The sequence below is a fragment of the Pongo pygmaeus genome, chromosome 11, assembly GCF_028885625.2.
Source record: "Pongo pygmaeus isolate AG05252 chromosome 11, NHGRI_mPonPyg2-v2.0_pri, whole genome shotgun sequence".
Classification (NCBI taxonomy): Eukaryota; Metazoa; Chordata; class Mammalia; order Primates; family Hominidae; genus Pongo; species Pongo pygmaeus.
In genome coordinates, this window is record NC_072384.2 from 34,790,737 (window position 1) to 34,806,749 (window position 16,013).

Genomic DNA, 16,013 nt, shown 5'->3' on the forward strand with positions numbered 1-16,013 from the left:
GACTTAAAAATATACTTTCTGAAATTAAGAACAGAAAGTTAAATGTCCCTATTCTACAATTTCAAGAAAGGAAAGGACTAACTGTTCTCTGGTAGTCAGCTAATCCCTAAACTCTACACAGAAATTTCAGACAGTCCTTAAACACTCCTGTTTTTGAAAGTCTCCAGGCTTCCAAAGCCCAATGCAATACCAACTCTGCTTTGTTTAGAAAGTCATGGCTAAGAAGCACAGTTCTCCCTTGCTTATCAAGAAAGAAATTGAGTGGTTTCTGATTTCAAGTATATTGAGTGATGGTCTCATCCTTAAGAGAATTCAATAAATTAATTAACAGCAAAAGATAAAATCAGTAAGCTTGAATATGGCTAAATACAAAATATCAAAACTGCAGCACACACAAAAAAAGATAAGAGATATACAGGACACCGAAAGAGCAATTAAGTAAATGAAAAAATAATTCATGTTCATGGAATGAAATAGTCTGTATTATAAATATATCAATTCTCCCCAAACTGATCTATAGATGCAGTAAAACTCCATTCACAATCCCAGCACATTTTTTTGTGAAAATTGATAAATGACTTGTACAATTTATATGTAATGCAAAGAGTCAATAATAGCTGAGGCAATTTTGAAAAAGAGTAAGGCTGAAAGATTTATACTACCTGATACCAGAATATTTATTATAAAGCTACAGTAAGAAGTATTAAGAAGTATGGTACTGACACAAAGATTGCAAACAGAGAAACAAAACAAAGAATCTACAACTGCACTATTCCATATGGTAGGCACTAAACATGTAACTATTTAAATTTGAATTAATTAAAATTAGTAAAATTAAAAATTCAGTCATTAGTTGCACTAGCCACACTTCAAGTAGTCAATAGCCATCTGCAGTGAATAGCTACTGAATTAAACAGTACACATAAAGAATATTTCCATCACAGCGGAAAGTTCCATTAGACAGCACTTATCTAGAAAGGTATACACATAAAATTACTTGATTTATGACAAAAGTAACATTACAATGCAGTAGGAAAAAGTCTTTTCAATAAATTGTGCTGGATCAAGTAGACATTCATATGTAAAAATAAATTTAAAAATAAGTAAGTGAGGCTGAGCGCAGTGGCTCACACTTGTAATCCCAGTACTTTGGGAGGCCAAGGCAGACAGATCAATGGAGGTCAGGAGTTCGAGATGAGCCAGGCCAACATGGTAAAACCTTGTCTCTACTAAAAATACAAAAATTAGCTGGGCATGGTGGTGTGCACCTCTAGTCCCAGCTACTCAGGAGGCTGAGGCAGGAGAATCGCTGGAACCCAGAAGGCAGAGGTTGCAGTGAGCCAAGATGGTGCCACTGTACTCCAGCCTGGGCGACAGTGAGACTCTGTCTCTAAAAAATAATAAATAAATAAATAAATAATCAATCCTGATGTCTACTTCATACCATATACACAAAACAATTCCAAGTAGACTGTAAATCGAATTAATGTAAAAATTAAAACAATAAAGCTTTTAGAAGAAAACACAGGAAATCTCTTCATGACTTTGTAGTATGTTGCAGGAAGTCAGGGACCCCGAACGGAGGGACCGGCTGAAGCCATGGCAGAAGAACATAAATTGTGAAGATTTCATGGACATTTATTAGTTCCCCAAATTAATACTTTTATAATTTCTTATACCTGTCTTTACTGCAATCTCTGAACACAAATTGTGAAGATTTCATGGACACTTATCACTTCCCCAGTCAATACTCTTGTGATTTCCTATGCCTGTCTTTACTTTAATCTCTTAATCCCGTCATCTTCGTAAGCTGAGGATGAATGTCACTTCAGGACCCTGTGATGATTGCATTAACTGCATAAATTGTTTAAACAATATGAAATCTGGGCACCTTGAAAAAAGAACAGGATAACAGCGATGTTCAGGGAACAAGGGAGATAACCATTAAGTCTGGCTGCCTGAGAGCTGGGTGGAACAGAGCCATATCTCTCTTCTTTCAAAAGCAAATAGGAGAAATATCGCTGAATTCTTTTTCTCAGCAAGGAACATCCCTGAGAAAGAGAATGCGTTCCCAAGGGAAGGTCTCTAAAATGGCCGCTTTGGGAACGTCTGTCTTTTACAGTTGTAGATAAGGGATGAAATAAGCCCGGGTCTCCTGTAGCGCTCCCAGGCTTATTAGGACGAGGAAATTCCCACCTAATAAATTTTGGTCAGACTGGCTGTCTTCCCTCAAACCCTGTCTCCTGATAAGATGCTATCAATGACAATGTGCGCCTGAAACTTCATTAGCAATTTTTATTTCGCCCATTCCTGTGATCTCGCCCTGCCTCCATTTGCCTTATGATATTTTACCTTGTGAAACATGTGATCTCTGTGACCCATACCCTATTCGTACACTCCCTCTCCTTTTGAAAATCACTAATAAAAACTTGCTGGTTTTGCAGCTTGGGGGGCATCACAGAACCTGCCGACATTTGATGTCTCCCTTGGACACCCAGCTTTAAAATTTCTCTCTTTTGTACTCTTTCCCTTTATTTCTCAGGCCAGCCGACACTTAGGGAAAATAGAAAAGGACCCATGTTGAATACTGGGGGCTGATTTCCCCCAATAGTAGTAGACAAAGATTTTTAAAATTTGATGAAAGAAGTGCTAGCCATAGAATGAATACGGATAAAGATTATGTAAGATGACATTAAAATTGAGAATCTCTGCTTATCAGAAGACATCATTAAGACAAGGAAAAGGCAAAACACAACCTGAGAAAATTTACTTGCAATAAATATACCTGATAAAAGACTCATATCCAGAATATAAATCTGACAAAAGGACTCCTACAAAACAATAAGAAAAAGGCAAATAGACAATCCAGAAGAAAAACAGATAAGACATGAACAGGCATTTAACAAAAGATGTCCAAATGGCTAATAAGCATATGATAAGGTATTAAATTTTACTTATCATCAGAGAAATGTAAATAAAAACCTCAATGTACATCACTATATACCTACCAGAATATCTAAAATGAAAATAAAGATAGGCAAAATGAAGTGTTGATGAGGATGAGATAAAAGTGGAACTCTTAAACACTGTTGATACAAGTAAAAATTGGTGAAATTACATTGGAAAATGTTTAGCAGTGGTATGGGTTGTATTATGTAACACCAAAATTCATATGTTGAAGTTCAAACACCCAGTACCTCAGAATGTGACCTTATTTGGAAATATGGTCACTGCAGACATAATTACTTAAGATGAAGTCATTAGGGTATCACCAATGTAACCAATATGACTAGTGTCCATATAAAAAAGGCAAATTTGGACCCAGAGACATAAACAGGGGGAAGACAATTTGAATAGAAATAGGAAGAAAACAGTAGCCTACAAGTCAAGAAAGAGAGCCCTGGAAAAGATAATTCCTTCACAGCTCTCAAGAGGAACCAACCCTGCCAACACCTTAATTTTGGACTGCTAGCCTCCAAAACTGTGAGAAAATAAATTTCTGTTGTTTAAGCCACCCAGTTGCGGTATGCTTTTATGATAGTCCTAGCAAACTAATACAGGCATTATCTACTAAAGTGGAAAACATGCACAACCTATGACCTAACAATTCTTCTTGGTAGATACACATCAGAAATGTGTATATATGTTCACCAAAAGATTTGTATAAGAACATTCATATCATTACTATTCTATGAGCCCCAAACTAAAAATAACACAAATGCTCCACAGTAGAATGAATAAATTATGGTATATTCACATGATGGAATTTTACATGGCTATGAGAATGAACAAACTACAACTACATACAAAAACATAGATTGAACTCACAATAATGTTGAGAAAAACAAGATACAAAAGAATATACAATTACAATAATATAGTTGAACAGGCAAAAGCAATCTATAATGTTAGAAGTCAGGATAGTGGTTACTTTTCAAGAAAAAGGAGGTAGTAATGATTGGGAAGGGGGAAGAGGGAGGTTTCTGTGATGCTGGCAATGTTCTATTTCTCGATCTTGGTGGTGCTATACTGTGAAAATTCCTCAAGCTATACATTCATAATCTGTGTACCTTTGTCCATGTAAATTACATATCAGTTAAAAAAAAAACTACTTTAAAAAACTGAATAGGTTGGTGAAACAGCAGATTAGACCAGCCAGTTATGAATTCTATGAGAGAACTTGAAAACAGTCATGATGTAGCACAGACAGAGAAAATATAAGAGACATTAATAGAAGCATAGGATGAAGTAAAAAGGTCAAGTATAAATCTAACTGGAATTCCAGCAGACAAAACAAATGGGGGAGAAGCAATATTTGAAGAGGGAATAGCTGAGAATTTCCTAGAATCAACAGACACAAATCCCAGATTTAAAATGCACAACAATCCTAAACAGGATAAATAAAAAGAAAACCATACTGAATAAAGTATAGTGAAACTGCAGAACTCCAAAGACAAAGAGAAAATCTTCAAGTCAGATGATGCACAAAGGAACAAAAATTAGACTGATTTTTTTTTTATTTTGAAAAATTTCAAACTCATAGAAAAGCTAAAAAGAATAATTCAATGAGTATACCCCACAGATTATACCACTCACCAATGAAGACACCCACCAGAATATACTACTCACTAAATTCACACTGTTAACATTTTGGCTTATCCACTCAAAATGTTTCTGAACATAAGTCCTTCTCTTTTGGGAAAATATAGAAAGTATAGCACTAACAATAGCACTATTATTCTTTGTCTGAAAATTCTTTATCATGCATTTATCAGAAACAAGAACATTCTTCTATTCAACGACAACACCATTACCTCATCTAAGATAATCAACATTAATCCAATAACATCATCTAAAGAGAGTCCTGATGAAATTTTCCCAGTGATCTTAAAAGCGTTCCCTAAAGCTTTTCTTTTTGCCGATCCAGGATCTAATCAAGGCTCGTGCATTACTTTCAGATGGTATAGTTATTAGATCTCTCTCAATTTAGAGACTTTCCTTGATATGCTACTTCCTTTGATTTTTGATGACACTGAATCCTTTGAAGAGTCCAGGTCAGCTGTCTTGAAAAAATGTTCTACATTCTGGATTAGTTGGACTGCTTCGCCATGATTCCTAGATCAAATGTTTCCAGTAAGAACACCACATAAGTTAATGTTATGTCTCTCCTGTGCACCACATTATGCATGTGGCTGTCCCACTATTAGCAATACCAAGCTTGGCCATTTTGTAATTTTTCCCTTTGTAATAAATAAGTCATCTGTAAGGTGATATTTTGAGACTCAAGGGTATTATCAATGACAATTATGGAAGCCAGAAGACAGGAGGATACAACCTTCAAAGGGCTAAGAAAAAAATAACTATTAAAGCAGACATATATTGCCAACGAAAATATTACTGAAGAACGAACTCAAGATAAAATATATCCTTAAATTATTTTTAAATCCTGAAATTATTATTTCATGGTCAAGTAAACAAAAAACTTGATGGGAAACATTGCCAAGTTTTCATTTGCCAAATAAGATAATAAAAAATTTCCACTACTAACATCATGTTTTCAGAAAAGAAAGGACAATTCTAAGCTTCCAAAAAAGAAGACTTAAGCTCAAAATAAATGAAAGTTCTCTAAAATGAATGAATTTTGCTTTATGAACAGCACACTTTTTATTTTCTCATTTTGCTACATGTAACCATATTTTGTTAGGACTGGTTAACAGTCCAGGGACAAGTGTTTGGAAATTACTAAGTCTAGCTACGAAAAAGGGAAAAGGCATTTAATTTCACCATTATGAAGAACTCGGGCTTCTTTTTTAACCACAGTAATTAGGATTATCAAATCCATTTTATAGTTAACGAATCTGAAGTATGAATTGTTAAAGAAGCATGAACAGCATCACAGAGACAGTAAGTGGCTCAGATTTCAACCAAGTCTAAACCTAAAGCGTATGTTCTTTCTACTAGTGAGAAGCCCAACCACACAAGTATGAAATACCTAAAGGCTGTCAAATGGCAGTTTAAAATGTCATTTGTGACTGAATCTTCAGGAATCTGAGGACCGTTAACACTGTGAATATGGAAGAGTACAACTTTTCTAACTCCATAAAAGCAATGGAAATCTACAGAAGTGATGTCTAGGCTGGAAAAACTGAGAAGATGCAGGTGTAAGGTGAAAAACACCAGATATATAACCTTAAGTGTCAACTAACAGCTATAAATACAAATGTGTACAATAGACACAAACTACTAATACATGAATCTCAGTAAGATTACAACAATTTTAAGAAGTTTTTCATAAACAGCACATATTACTGGATTCCATTTATATAAACCATTAAAAACAGGCAAAATAAAAAACATCAGATCAATGTGAGAGTGGGGACTGACTGAGCAAGGGAATGAAGTAACTTTCTAGGATGATGGGTTTGGGTTATAAGAGTATATGCATTTGTCAAGGTTTGTACATTTCATTAATTAAATCTCAACAGAAAAAAAAGTCTGTAAACAAATATGAATTCTGGTTAATCATACATATACTTAAGTATATATGGGAAAGTATAATAATGTCTGCAATTTACTTTGAAATGAATGAAAATAATAAAAGGGACTGATGGGATAGGATAGAAGGATGGATTCATAGATAAATACGTGATAGACCAAGCATGGCAAAATGTTAATAATAAACTGTGGGTGTTGCCTCTACCAAGCATTTACTCTAACATTCTTTCAACTTTGTTGTATGTTTTTTAAATTGCTCATAATAAAATGTTGAAGAGAAAGTATATGATATATGTGACTGTGGAACTAAGATAATGCTATCCTTAAAAATATAGAAAACAATATAATGGCCCAATTTGATGGAAGAGATCATATAACTATCATGAAGTTTGAAAAAAGTAAAGAAATACAGACAGTAGTATAAGGTACTCATAAGACACACCCAGAAGTTGCTAAATCTAAGGTGGAAAATAAAAAGAATAAGAATACAATGGATGGGTGCAGTGGCTCATGCCTGTAATCCCAGCACTTTGGGAGGCAAGGCAGAAGGATCACTTGAGCCCAGGAGTTCAAGACCAGCCTGGGCAACATGGTGAAAACCCATCCCTAAAAAAAAACAAAACAAAAACAAAAATTACCCAGGTGTGGTGGCGTGCACCCTGTAGTCCCAGCTATTCAGGAGGCTGATGTGGCAAAATCGCTTAAACCCAAGAGACAGAGGTTGCAGTGAGCCAAGATCGTGCCACTACACTCCAGCCTGGGTGAAAGGGCAGAGTCAATTAAAAAAAAAAAAAAAATCCTTCTGGTAATAGACAAAAAACCAAAAAACGATGGAAATAAGTTGAAGTAGTTTCATGTGAAAGCAATACACTCTAGAAAACCGTCAATATATGAGTTGCTGAGAATATCTGATAACTGAAATAATTAAGATAACTGAACATACTTTCTCTTAAGAAATCACAATTGGTTCAATATATTTCAACATGAAGTATAAGTCAACCATAGTAAATCGATAAAGCTAACTTGGTCACAATCAATTCTACTAAAGAAAGACTGTGAATACACAAAAACAATAGTTTGAACAGAACTATGTTTTTAATACACTTGCCAGGAATTTAACATTTTTAGCATGTCTTAAAAGAAGAACTTTACCTGCCATTTCTTTTGAGGGCGAAAATGATGCCATCTTTCTGGAATGGAAGCAGCTTTGCTCTTAGTCTGTCAGGCAAAAAATCCAGCAGTTTATCAGATTCACTTGTCACACAAGAAATGTGAGGTGTAAGAGACTTTTTTATGTTATGAACCCTAGGCATGATGATCCTAAAAACAAAGAAAAAACAAAAAAGGGAGGGGTATAAGAAATAGATATTACTAAGTATGTTACAGAATCACATATAAATAATATTAAAGTACTTATAAATAGCTTTGACATACCATTTATATAAACTAAATCATATTCTCACAGAAAGCTACTAAGAAAATTCAAAGCACTGAGTTTGAAAGCAACTACTTAATGCACTCTCTAGGAACTCAGCATGTACTATTTCATTTTGAGCCATAATACCATATACCATACACCAGTTTAACGCCACAAATTTATTACTAAAAAATTATAAATAAACTAGATTTTTCACAAATCGAATAATTTTTAAAATAAGGGATGAATCTGCTAGAGAAAGATGAATACTCTAATAATTTATCCTTTTATGGATCCACATTTTCATATCACACCAGATTTTCTAAGAGTGAGGTAAAGCTGCATTTAAAAAAATTATAAAATACAAAGACATTAACTTCAAAATCAAATTTATTTAACTTCAAAATTTAATTTATACTAATTAAATTAATGTAATATTATTAAATTGTTTAAATATTAAAATTAATTATTTTTAATGAGCTGAATCCACAGTATAACACTTTGCCTGATTAACGCCTTCCTCACCCCCTGGTTTTCCACAGATGTTACTGTAATTTTCTATGACATAAAAATGTCATATATCTGTAAATTCTTATAACTCTGGAAGAAAATGTCCTATTATACCACTACACTATAATGCCTATCAAATAATAATATTTTGTATTTAGGTGGTACCCTGCCTCCTGTTTATGTATTATCTCATTTCATCTTTAAAAAAAAGTTTGCGGGCCAGGCGCGGTGGCTCACGCCTGTAATCCCAGCACTCTGGGAGGCCGAGGTGGGTGGATCATGAGGTCAGGAGTTCGAGACCAGACTGGCCAATATGTTGAAACCCCGTATCTATTAAAAATACAAAAATTAGCTGGGCGTGGTGGTGCTCGCCTGTAGTTCCAGCTATTTAGGAGCCTGAGGCAGAAGAATCGCTTGAACCCAGGAGGCAGAGGTTGCAGTGAGCCAAGATCATGCCACTGCACTCCAGCCAGGGTGACAGAGTAAGACTCTGTCTCAAGAAAAAAAAAAGTTTGCTTTTTTCCTCAATTACATATAGACTTATGTAACTATTGCTCTCTTCCATCCAAAAAAGTAACCAACTTCTGTGTCTACTAAGAAGGTCAAGAACAAAGCAAGTATTTATTTATTAATAACAAATAGGTACTACATGCCACAACCTAGAGAAGCAAGACCCACACACTCGTAGGGCTCATATTCTTCAGGGGAAAACTTAAAATTAGCAAATAAATAAATATGATGGTTTTTCTTTTTTGTTTTCAGCTACACCTGATCGAATGGGAAGGATGATTAATTATAATATAGCATAAATAGTGTAAGGAATTTAAGAGAGTACTGGTCACTTTAGGTAGGCTGACCAAGAGTGGCCTGTCTTAGGAAGTGCTGTTTGAAAGATGTAAAAAGCCACCCAGGATCAAAATTAAGAGAAGAGCAGTCCAAGCAGAGAGCATCAGTGCAAAGGACCCAAATTGAGAAAGGGCTTGGTGTTTTCAGAAAACAGAAAGGAGGCTAAGGTGGACCGGGCACGGTGGCTCATGCCTATAATCTCAGCACTTTGGGAGGCCAAGGTGGGCGGAGCACCTGAGGTCAGGAGTTTGAGACCAGCCTGGTCAACGTGGCGAAACACTGTCTCTACTAAAAATACAAAAATTAGCTGGGTGTGGTGGCACAGGCCTGTAATCCCAGCTACTCAGGAGGCTGAGGCACGACAATCACTTGAATTCAGGAGGAGGAAGTTCCAGTGAGCTGAGATCGCACCACTGCACTCCAGCTTGGGTAACAGAGCAAGACTTCATCTCAAAAAAAAAAGAAAAAAAAAAAAGCCAATGTGGCTGATGATCCAGAGAAGGGAATAGTGTAAGATGAAGCTACTGAGATAAACAAGAGCCAAATCATATACAGCCTTGATAGTAACTTTGGATTCCTTTTTAAGAAGGAAGGAATGCTAATGGAGTTGTGCTGTCGCATACACCATTAACAAAATATTTAATTAAAATTAAAAATTCAGTTCTCCAGTTTCACCAGCCATGTTTCAAGGGCTCAACAGTAACATGTGTCTGGTAGCTACGATATTTAATAGTAAAGATACAGAACATTTCTCTCTTCACTTTAAGTTCTATTGGACAGTACTGAATGGAAGGTTTAAACAGGGGAATGACACAATCTGACTCACATTTCAAAAAACACCTGAAGGAGACAAAGATATCAATAAGGAGGCAGGAGACAAATGTTCTTATAAGATTTGGCCAGTCAACAAAGCCTCCACTGCTTCAGTAGGCAATTGAATTTAGAAATGATTTATGAGTCAGTTCTGTTTGAATAAGGTCCTCATAAACACTCATGAGTGGCCCTCCCTAGGACCCTCTCACCACCACCACCCCCATAACAAAACTTAGCAAGGAATAGAGAATGGAGCAAAAAGGGAAAGCAGGAAAACTGTTTTCAGGTTGCAACAGACAAGGCAAAAAACCTCTAGCAGTGAAACTGAAAAGATTCACGAAGTATATCAGAGGTAAAGCAAACAGCACCTGCTGATGCAGTACATGTAGAGAATAACAGAAATGTAGAATCAAAATGTGGACCTAGAGTGATGGAGTTAGTGATGCAATTGGCTGGGATGGTGAGGACTCCAGAATAAATAAACAGGGGAGAAAAAAAATCCACAGATTTTCTTTGAGATGGCTATAAGATACGAAGTGGAAATGTTGGGTATGCTTGAAAATATATGAGTCTGAAGTTCCTATAGGGAGAGATAGAGAATGGATACACACGAGAAATATCAGACACTTTCCCAGCCTGCCTTAGAGCTACTGATCAGATATACCTATTGTGGACTTTAGAAAGTCAAAACTCAAAGGAGCAGAGATTAAGTAAAATTCCCTCTGGCAAGGCTAACAGCAGCAGAAAACCATGTCCACTTTCCAGAAGTAACAGGAGTTTCAGGAGCACTTTTTAGGGTCAATGGGATAAAGGATGCAATGTTTTAGGGTGGAACACTGGCAAGAAGTTAAGTAAAAAATTAAAAAAAAAAATGTGGCTGTCTATCATCTTTATTCAAGACTCCTTTTTTTTGTTTGTTTTCTTTGCTGGGTGCAGTGGCTCATCCCTGTAATCCCAACACTTTGGGAGGTTGAGGCAGAATAGCTTGAGGTCAGGAGCTGAAGATCAGCCAGGGCAAACAGCGAGATCTTGTTGCTTACAAAAGATCATAAAATTAGCCAGTTGTGGGGGTGCATGCCTGTAGTCCCAACTACTTGGGAGGCTTCAGAGGACTGCTTGATCCCAGGAATTTGAGCTATGATCTTGTCACTGGACTCCAGCATGGATGACAGAGTGAGACTCTATCAAGAAAAGAAAGGAAAAGAAAAGAAAAGAAGGAAAGGGAAAGAAAAGAAAGAGAGAGAGAGAATAACAAAACGACTCCTTTTCATTTTACTTACTCGGTAAAAAATTTTAATAGACACTCCAAAAAAATCTGGTAAATTGGGGTCCCTTTGCCGCTTACATGATTTATTTTTATGAGGACTGACTCAGGCACAGTATTTTTTGTTTGCTTGTTTGTTTTTTTCTTTTGAGATGGAGTCTCACTCTGTTGCCCAGCCTGGAGTGCAGTGGCGCGATCTCGGCTCACTGCAAGCTCGGCCTCCTGGGTTCATGCCATTCTCCTGCCTCAGCCTCCCGAGTAGCTGGGACTACAGGCGCACGCCACCACACCCGGCTAATTTTTTGTATTTTTAGTAGAGACAGGGTTTCACCATGTTAGCCAGGATGGTCTCAATCTCCTGACCTCGTGATCCGCCCACCTCTGCCTCCCAAAGTGCTGGGATTACAGGCGTGAGCCACTGCGCCTGGCCAAGGCACAATATTTGTGAAAATAAACAATGAAACTAAAGTTATGTTAATCAAAAATTTGTTTTAATAGGCACAAATAAGAGAAAAAAATTAAATATGAAGATAAAAGAAATCTAAAACATTATGAAAATGTACAGAAAAAAATTTCAGTTGAATTTAAGATTACAGTGTGGTTCATTGATGATTTAAATAGATATGTGGATAAATAAAGAACTTAAAAATATGTAGTGGTACAATCTAATGAATAGAACATGAATGTTTTCGTTAATCCTAAAAATAATTTTTAAAATATTCTTTTCTATTTATAGGATCTAAAGTAAAAAAGGTGTAATAAAGAATATCTCATGTAGGTTCAGCCATATAGGTTTAATTGCTACAAAAAGTCAGTTGTAATCAACATTACATTAATAAAAGAAGACGCACATTTTATCTTCATTCTAGATTACCAAGAAATTAACAGTTACAATAATGTGCATACCTTTTTAATAATGAATACTTTATTCAGTTCAGAGGTTTAGCTTAAAAGGTTTTATTCAATATATATATCCTAATTTACTTACAGTAAGGCGGGGGAAGCCTATCAAAATGAAACCAGCAATACATAATTTAAAAAAAAATTTCTTCCAGAAATATTTTAATAAACATTGACTATTTCCAAGAAACACCCACTGCATGCCCATCAATTAAAGAGAACCATAACAAAATAGAAAATTTACCATATGGCTATGATTTAAAGAAAAAAATGTGGACAGGAGCACATCAGCAAGTCCATTATTAAAGTCACATTCCTTCTTATGGGCTATGAATAGGAGTCCGATTAGATACCAGAATAAAACTTACTACAAATGCTGAACCATTTAGGTCAAAGAACCTCTACAGAAGCATCTGTCTTCAAAGGGATTCTAGTTTGAGACTCAATTTTAGAATAACGTATAACAAATATGTTAACAGAAGACATACAAGGTGATAAAAGAGGGTTTCTACAATTCCCCACATGAAGTATAAGTCAACCATAGTAAAACCTAATAAAACAAATCTAGATATTAAAAACAATATCTGAACCTAATAAAACAAATCTAGATATATTAAAAAATTATTTTTCTTTAAACAATTGCCAAGACTAAAATCAAAGATAAACAGAAGGCACAACAGTTTTGTTCTGGTTGTTATCTGGGTTTTGGGAATATTTTGTCTTTTGTTTTTTTACAAATACAAATTAAACATGAAAAAACTCTACTTCAAAAAAACTAACAGTTCAAGAAAAGCCCATCCAGTTGCATTCTAGACATTTAAAACCTATACCACAGTATAAATTTCAATGGTAAAAACAGTAGGTTTTAGAATTGTTTTGTGATCCTATATCAAAAGAAAAATTCCATTCCTTTTATTCAGTTTTTAAACATACCAGCAAGAATCAAAATTGTCAAATTTTCCAAATTTTAAACACACTAGTGAGAATCAAAATTGTCAAATTTTCCAAACCCACTGTAAAAACAGGTTTTAGAAGTGTTTCGTGATCCAATATCAAAAGAAAAATTCTATTCCTTTTATTCAGTTTTTAAACATACCAGCGAGAATCAAAATTGTCAAATTTTCCAATGGCAATTTCTCCACACCAGAAAGTGGTCATGACTCTCAAAGAAGAAACAATTTGGGGTTTTCCTGCCTTCAAAATGTTATCAAATCCTGTATTTCTCACAGGCTTTTGAAACACACAGAAAGTAAGAAATATTCCCATGAATGAAACGTACCAAATGTCAATAATACGCAAGACACATTCCTTTGGGGAAATGGATGTTAGAAAAAAAATCCAGTCTGTACATGCAAAATAAGCAAGGAAATTCAGTCTTTCTTTCTTCTTCTTCTTGAAAAATCCGTTACTCCTAAAATATCATTCCACAAAATTGGAAGTGAAAGACTAAAGGTCAGGAAAGGGAAGAGAGGAAGAAAGGAGCACACACCATTAACACACAAAAGAAGTAAAATTATACTAACTTAAGCAGTTTATAACAAACTGGGGTCATACTCCAAGATACCAAAGGCTGGTCGAAGAAATTCACCATTCTGTAAGAGCTAGGGTTTGTATGGCCGCGTGAAGATCCATGAAGATTCACTGCCATGGAGCAAGCCCTCTTCCCACTCCAAATCCTGCTTTCTGCACCATGCCTCCACGGGGAGGGCCCCTCATTCCACCACCCAGCCCACATAGAGGGCCTCCAGGTCCCCTAAGGCGATCATCTCGTCAGTCCCCTTCCCTGGCAGCTCTAGTCTTCTTCTCTTCTACATTCAGACGGACCTCACCTCTGAACATGATGGGCCTGTTGCTAAGGACCTTCTGAACAGGCTCAGAATCATCAAAACAAAACCAAAACTGCGTAATTTCCCACCACTGTTAATGCGCAACTCCACCACGTTCCCATAATTTTGAAAGAAACCTTTAAGCTCTGATTTGTCCACTTCATGAGGCAGGTTGCCAATGAAGAGTTGGTGACTGTCAGGGTGTCTCACCACTCTTTGGGGTTCAATGTCACCTTGCTCACCAGCCTCACAGATCGGTCTGGGTCCCTTTTGGGGAGGAATATTTATTTGTTGTTCTCACATCCTTTGATCCCTTTGAGGTCTCTGTGGTGGAATCTGAGATTTAGGCTTAGACTCTGCACAGGGCTGTGAAGCTAGTACTTTACCAACATAAGGAGGTATCCCAGTAACTGGAACAGCTCCACTGGGTTGAAGGTTGTTACTGGTCACAGATGCCTAAGAAAATGTCCTCAAGTCTTCCCGTACTGTCTATGTCTGCAGGTACTGGAGAGGAACTCTTCTGAGCATCCTCAGGAGCAGTTTCTTCTAATGCTAGCTCAGACTTTTCCTCTTGGATTTCAGATACACATTCTTGTTCTGGTTCTGGTTCAGGATCAGGCTCCAGCTCAGCAACTGGCTCCTCTAAATGTTCTTCCATGTCATTGCTGACAACTACCTGATCACAGGAAGTTCCAGAATCATCAGGTACCACCTGAGGTGTTTGCTATCTTTTCTTCAGGTTCCTCTACTCTTCTTCAGACTCCTCCTGAGGCTCAGTGACAAACCCACCAAAGACCTCATCTTGCAATCTGAAGATATCATTGTGAACATAGAACTGATTTGCAACAGACCCCTCAGGAGCAAGTACAAACATCTGCATGAATCTCCTCAAAGCCTGGTTGTTGTTAGACAGAAGCTCCAACACCTGGACTACCACACCATCATTTAGCGTGGCATAAGCATCAACACGGAGAATCTTGGTGTGGCAGTTGGTGAAGTTTCGTGACATCACTTTCCTGTGCATTTTTTTCTGTCCGTAAACTGCATCTGCTAGCTTTCTATTTGAATCCAATCCCCCATGGACATAAGAAGAGTTCCTTCCATAAAATCTATGCAGAATGTCTGGGGCCTAGTTCAGCAGTGTGTAATGCTGTCTCACAAATTCCCACCCAACCAGCAGGGGACTAGCCTTCTCCATCACCATTGCTTTGGTCAATTCAACCCAAGGGAAAAAAGTCAAATATGTCCAAACTTGTGCGGCTGAGCTGGAGAGGAACTAGCTCTGCTACACAGCACTGATGATGGCAGAAACCCCTCATGCAACTGTGTCCGCACCAGCAATACATAATTTTTAATACCATATTATTAAAATCAAAATGATAATATTGGCTAGGGAAATTTAGTGAAAGCAAAATCTAGTAGAACTTATTTTCTAAGCAATTTGCTTGGTACGCAACACTTGAAAAAAAAGAATGAAGGAAATACTTTCTATCTTTTAGGTCAAGATAGTGTTTTTGTACTCAATCGAGAACAAGGCAAATTCAACTGGAATTCACTGACTCATTTAAGTAAATAGTAGAACTGTACTGAGGAGAATCAGATATTGTTAAAATACACTACCTAGGGACTTATTTTGGAAATAACAAGTAAATGGCGGGTCAGGACAACTATATAAACTTTGGGGAGATAATTTTTTTTTTAATTAAGAATGTATTGGATGAAATTTACTGCAGAATAAAGAATTAGTAAATTAGAAAAGATATTAAATGTAAATGGACTAAATACAAATGAAAAGATTCCTATATTAAATTAAAATATATATAAATTTACATGCTGCTTTTAAAAGACATACCCTTAAATAGCAGGATTCATAAACATTGAAAGTAAAAGAATTAAAATAAGACATATTATACATGCCAAAGTATAGCTAGTATTGCTTTAC

General features: G+C 36.3%; 1 protein-coding gene and 1 pseudogene across 13 annotated transcripts in view; both read right to left on the reverse strand.

Moving 5' to 3' along the window:
* Positions 1–16,013, reverse strand: part of ZRANB3 (zinc finger RANBP2-type containing 3) — a 328,904-nt gene that overhangs the window by 294,299 nt on the left and 18,592 nt on the right. For 11 of the 13 annotated variants that reach the window (XM_054477865.2, XM_054477866.2, XM_063647415.1 and 8 more), the window contains exon 2: positions 7,648–7,815. In XM_054477865.2, the coding sequence (XP_054333840.1) occupies positions 7,648–7,808 (161 nt within the window). In that variant the 5' untranslated portion in view covers positions 7,809–7,815. Of the gene's footprint in view, positions 1–7,647; positions 7,816–16,013 lie in introns of those variants that run through there. The other 2 variants (XM_063647418.1, XM_054477868.2) reach the window with 2 other exon arrangements.
* LOC134737679 (ras GTPase-activating protein-binding protein 1-like) lies at positions 13,884–14,729 on the reverse strand (annotated as a pseudogene).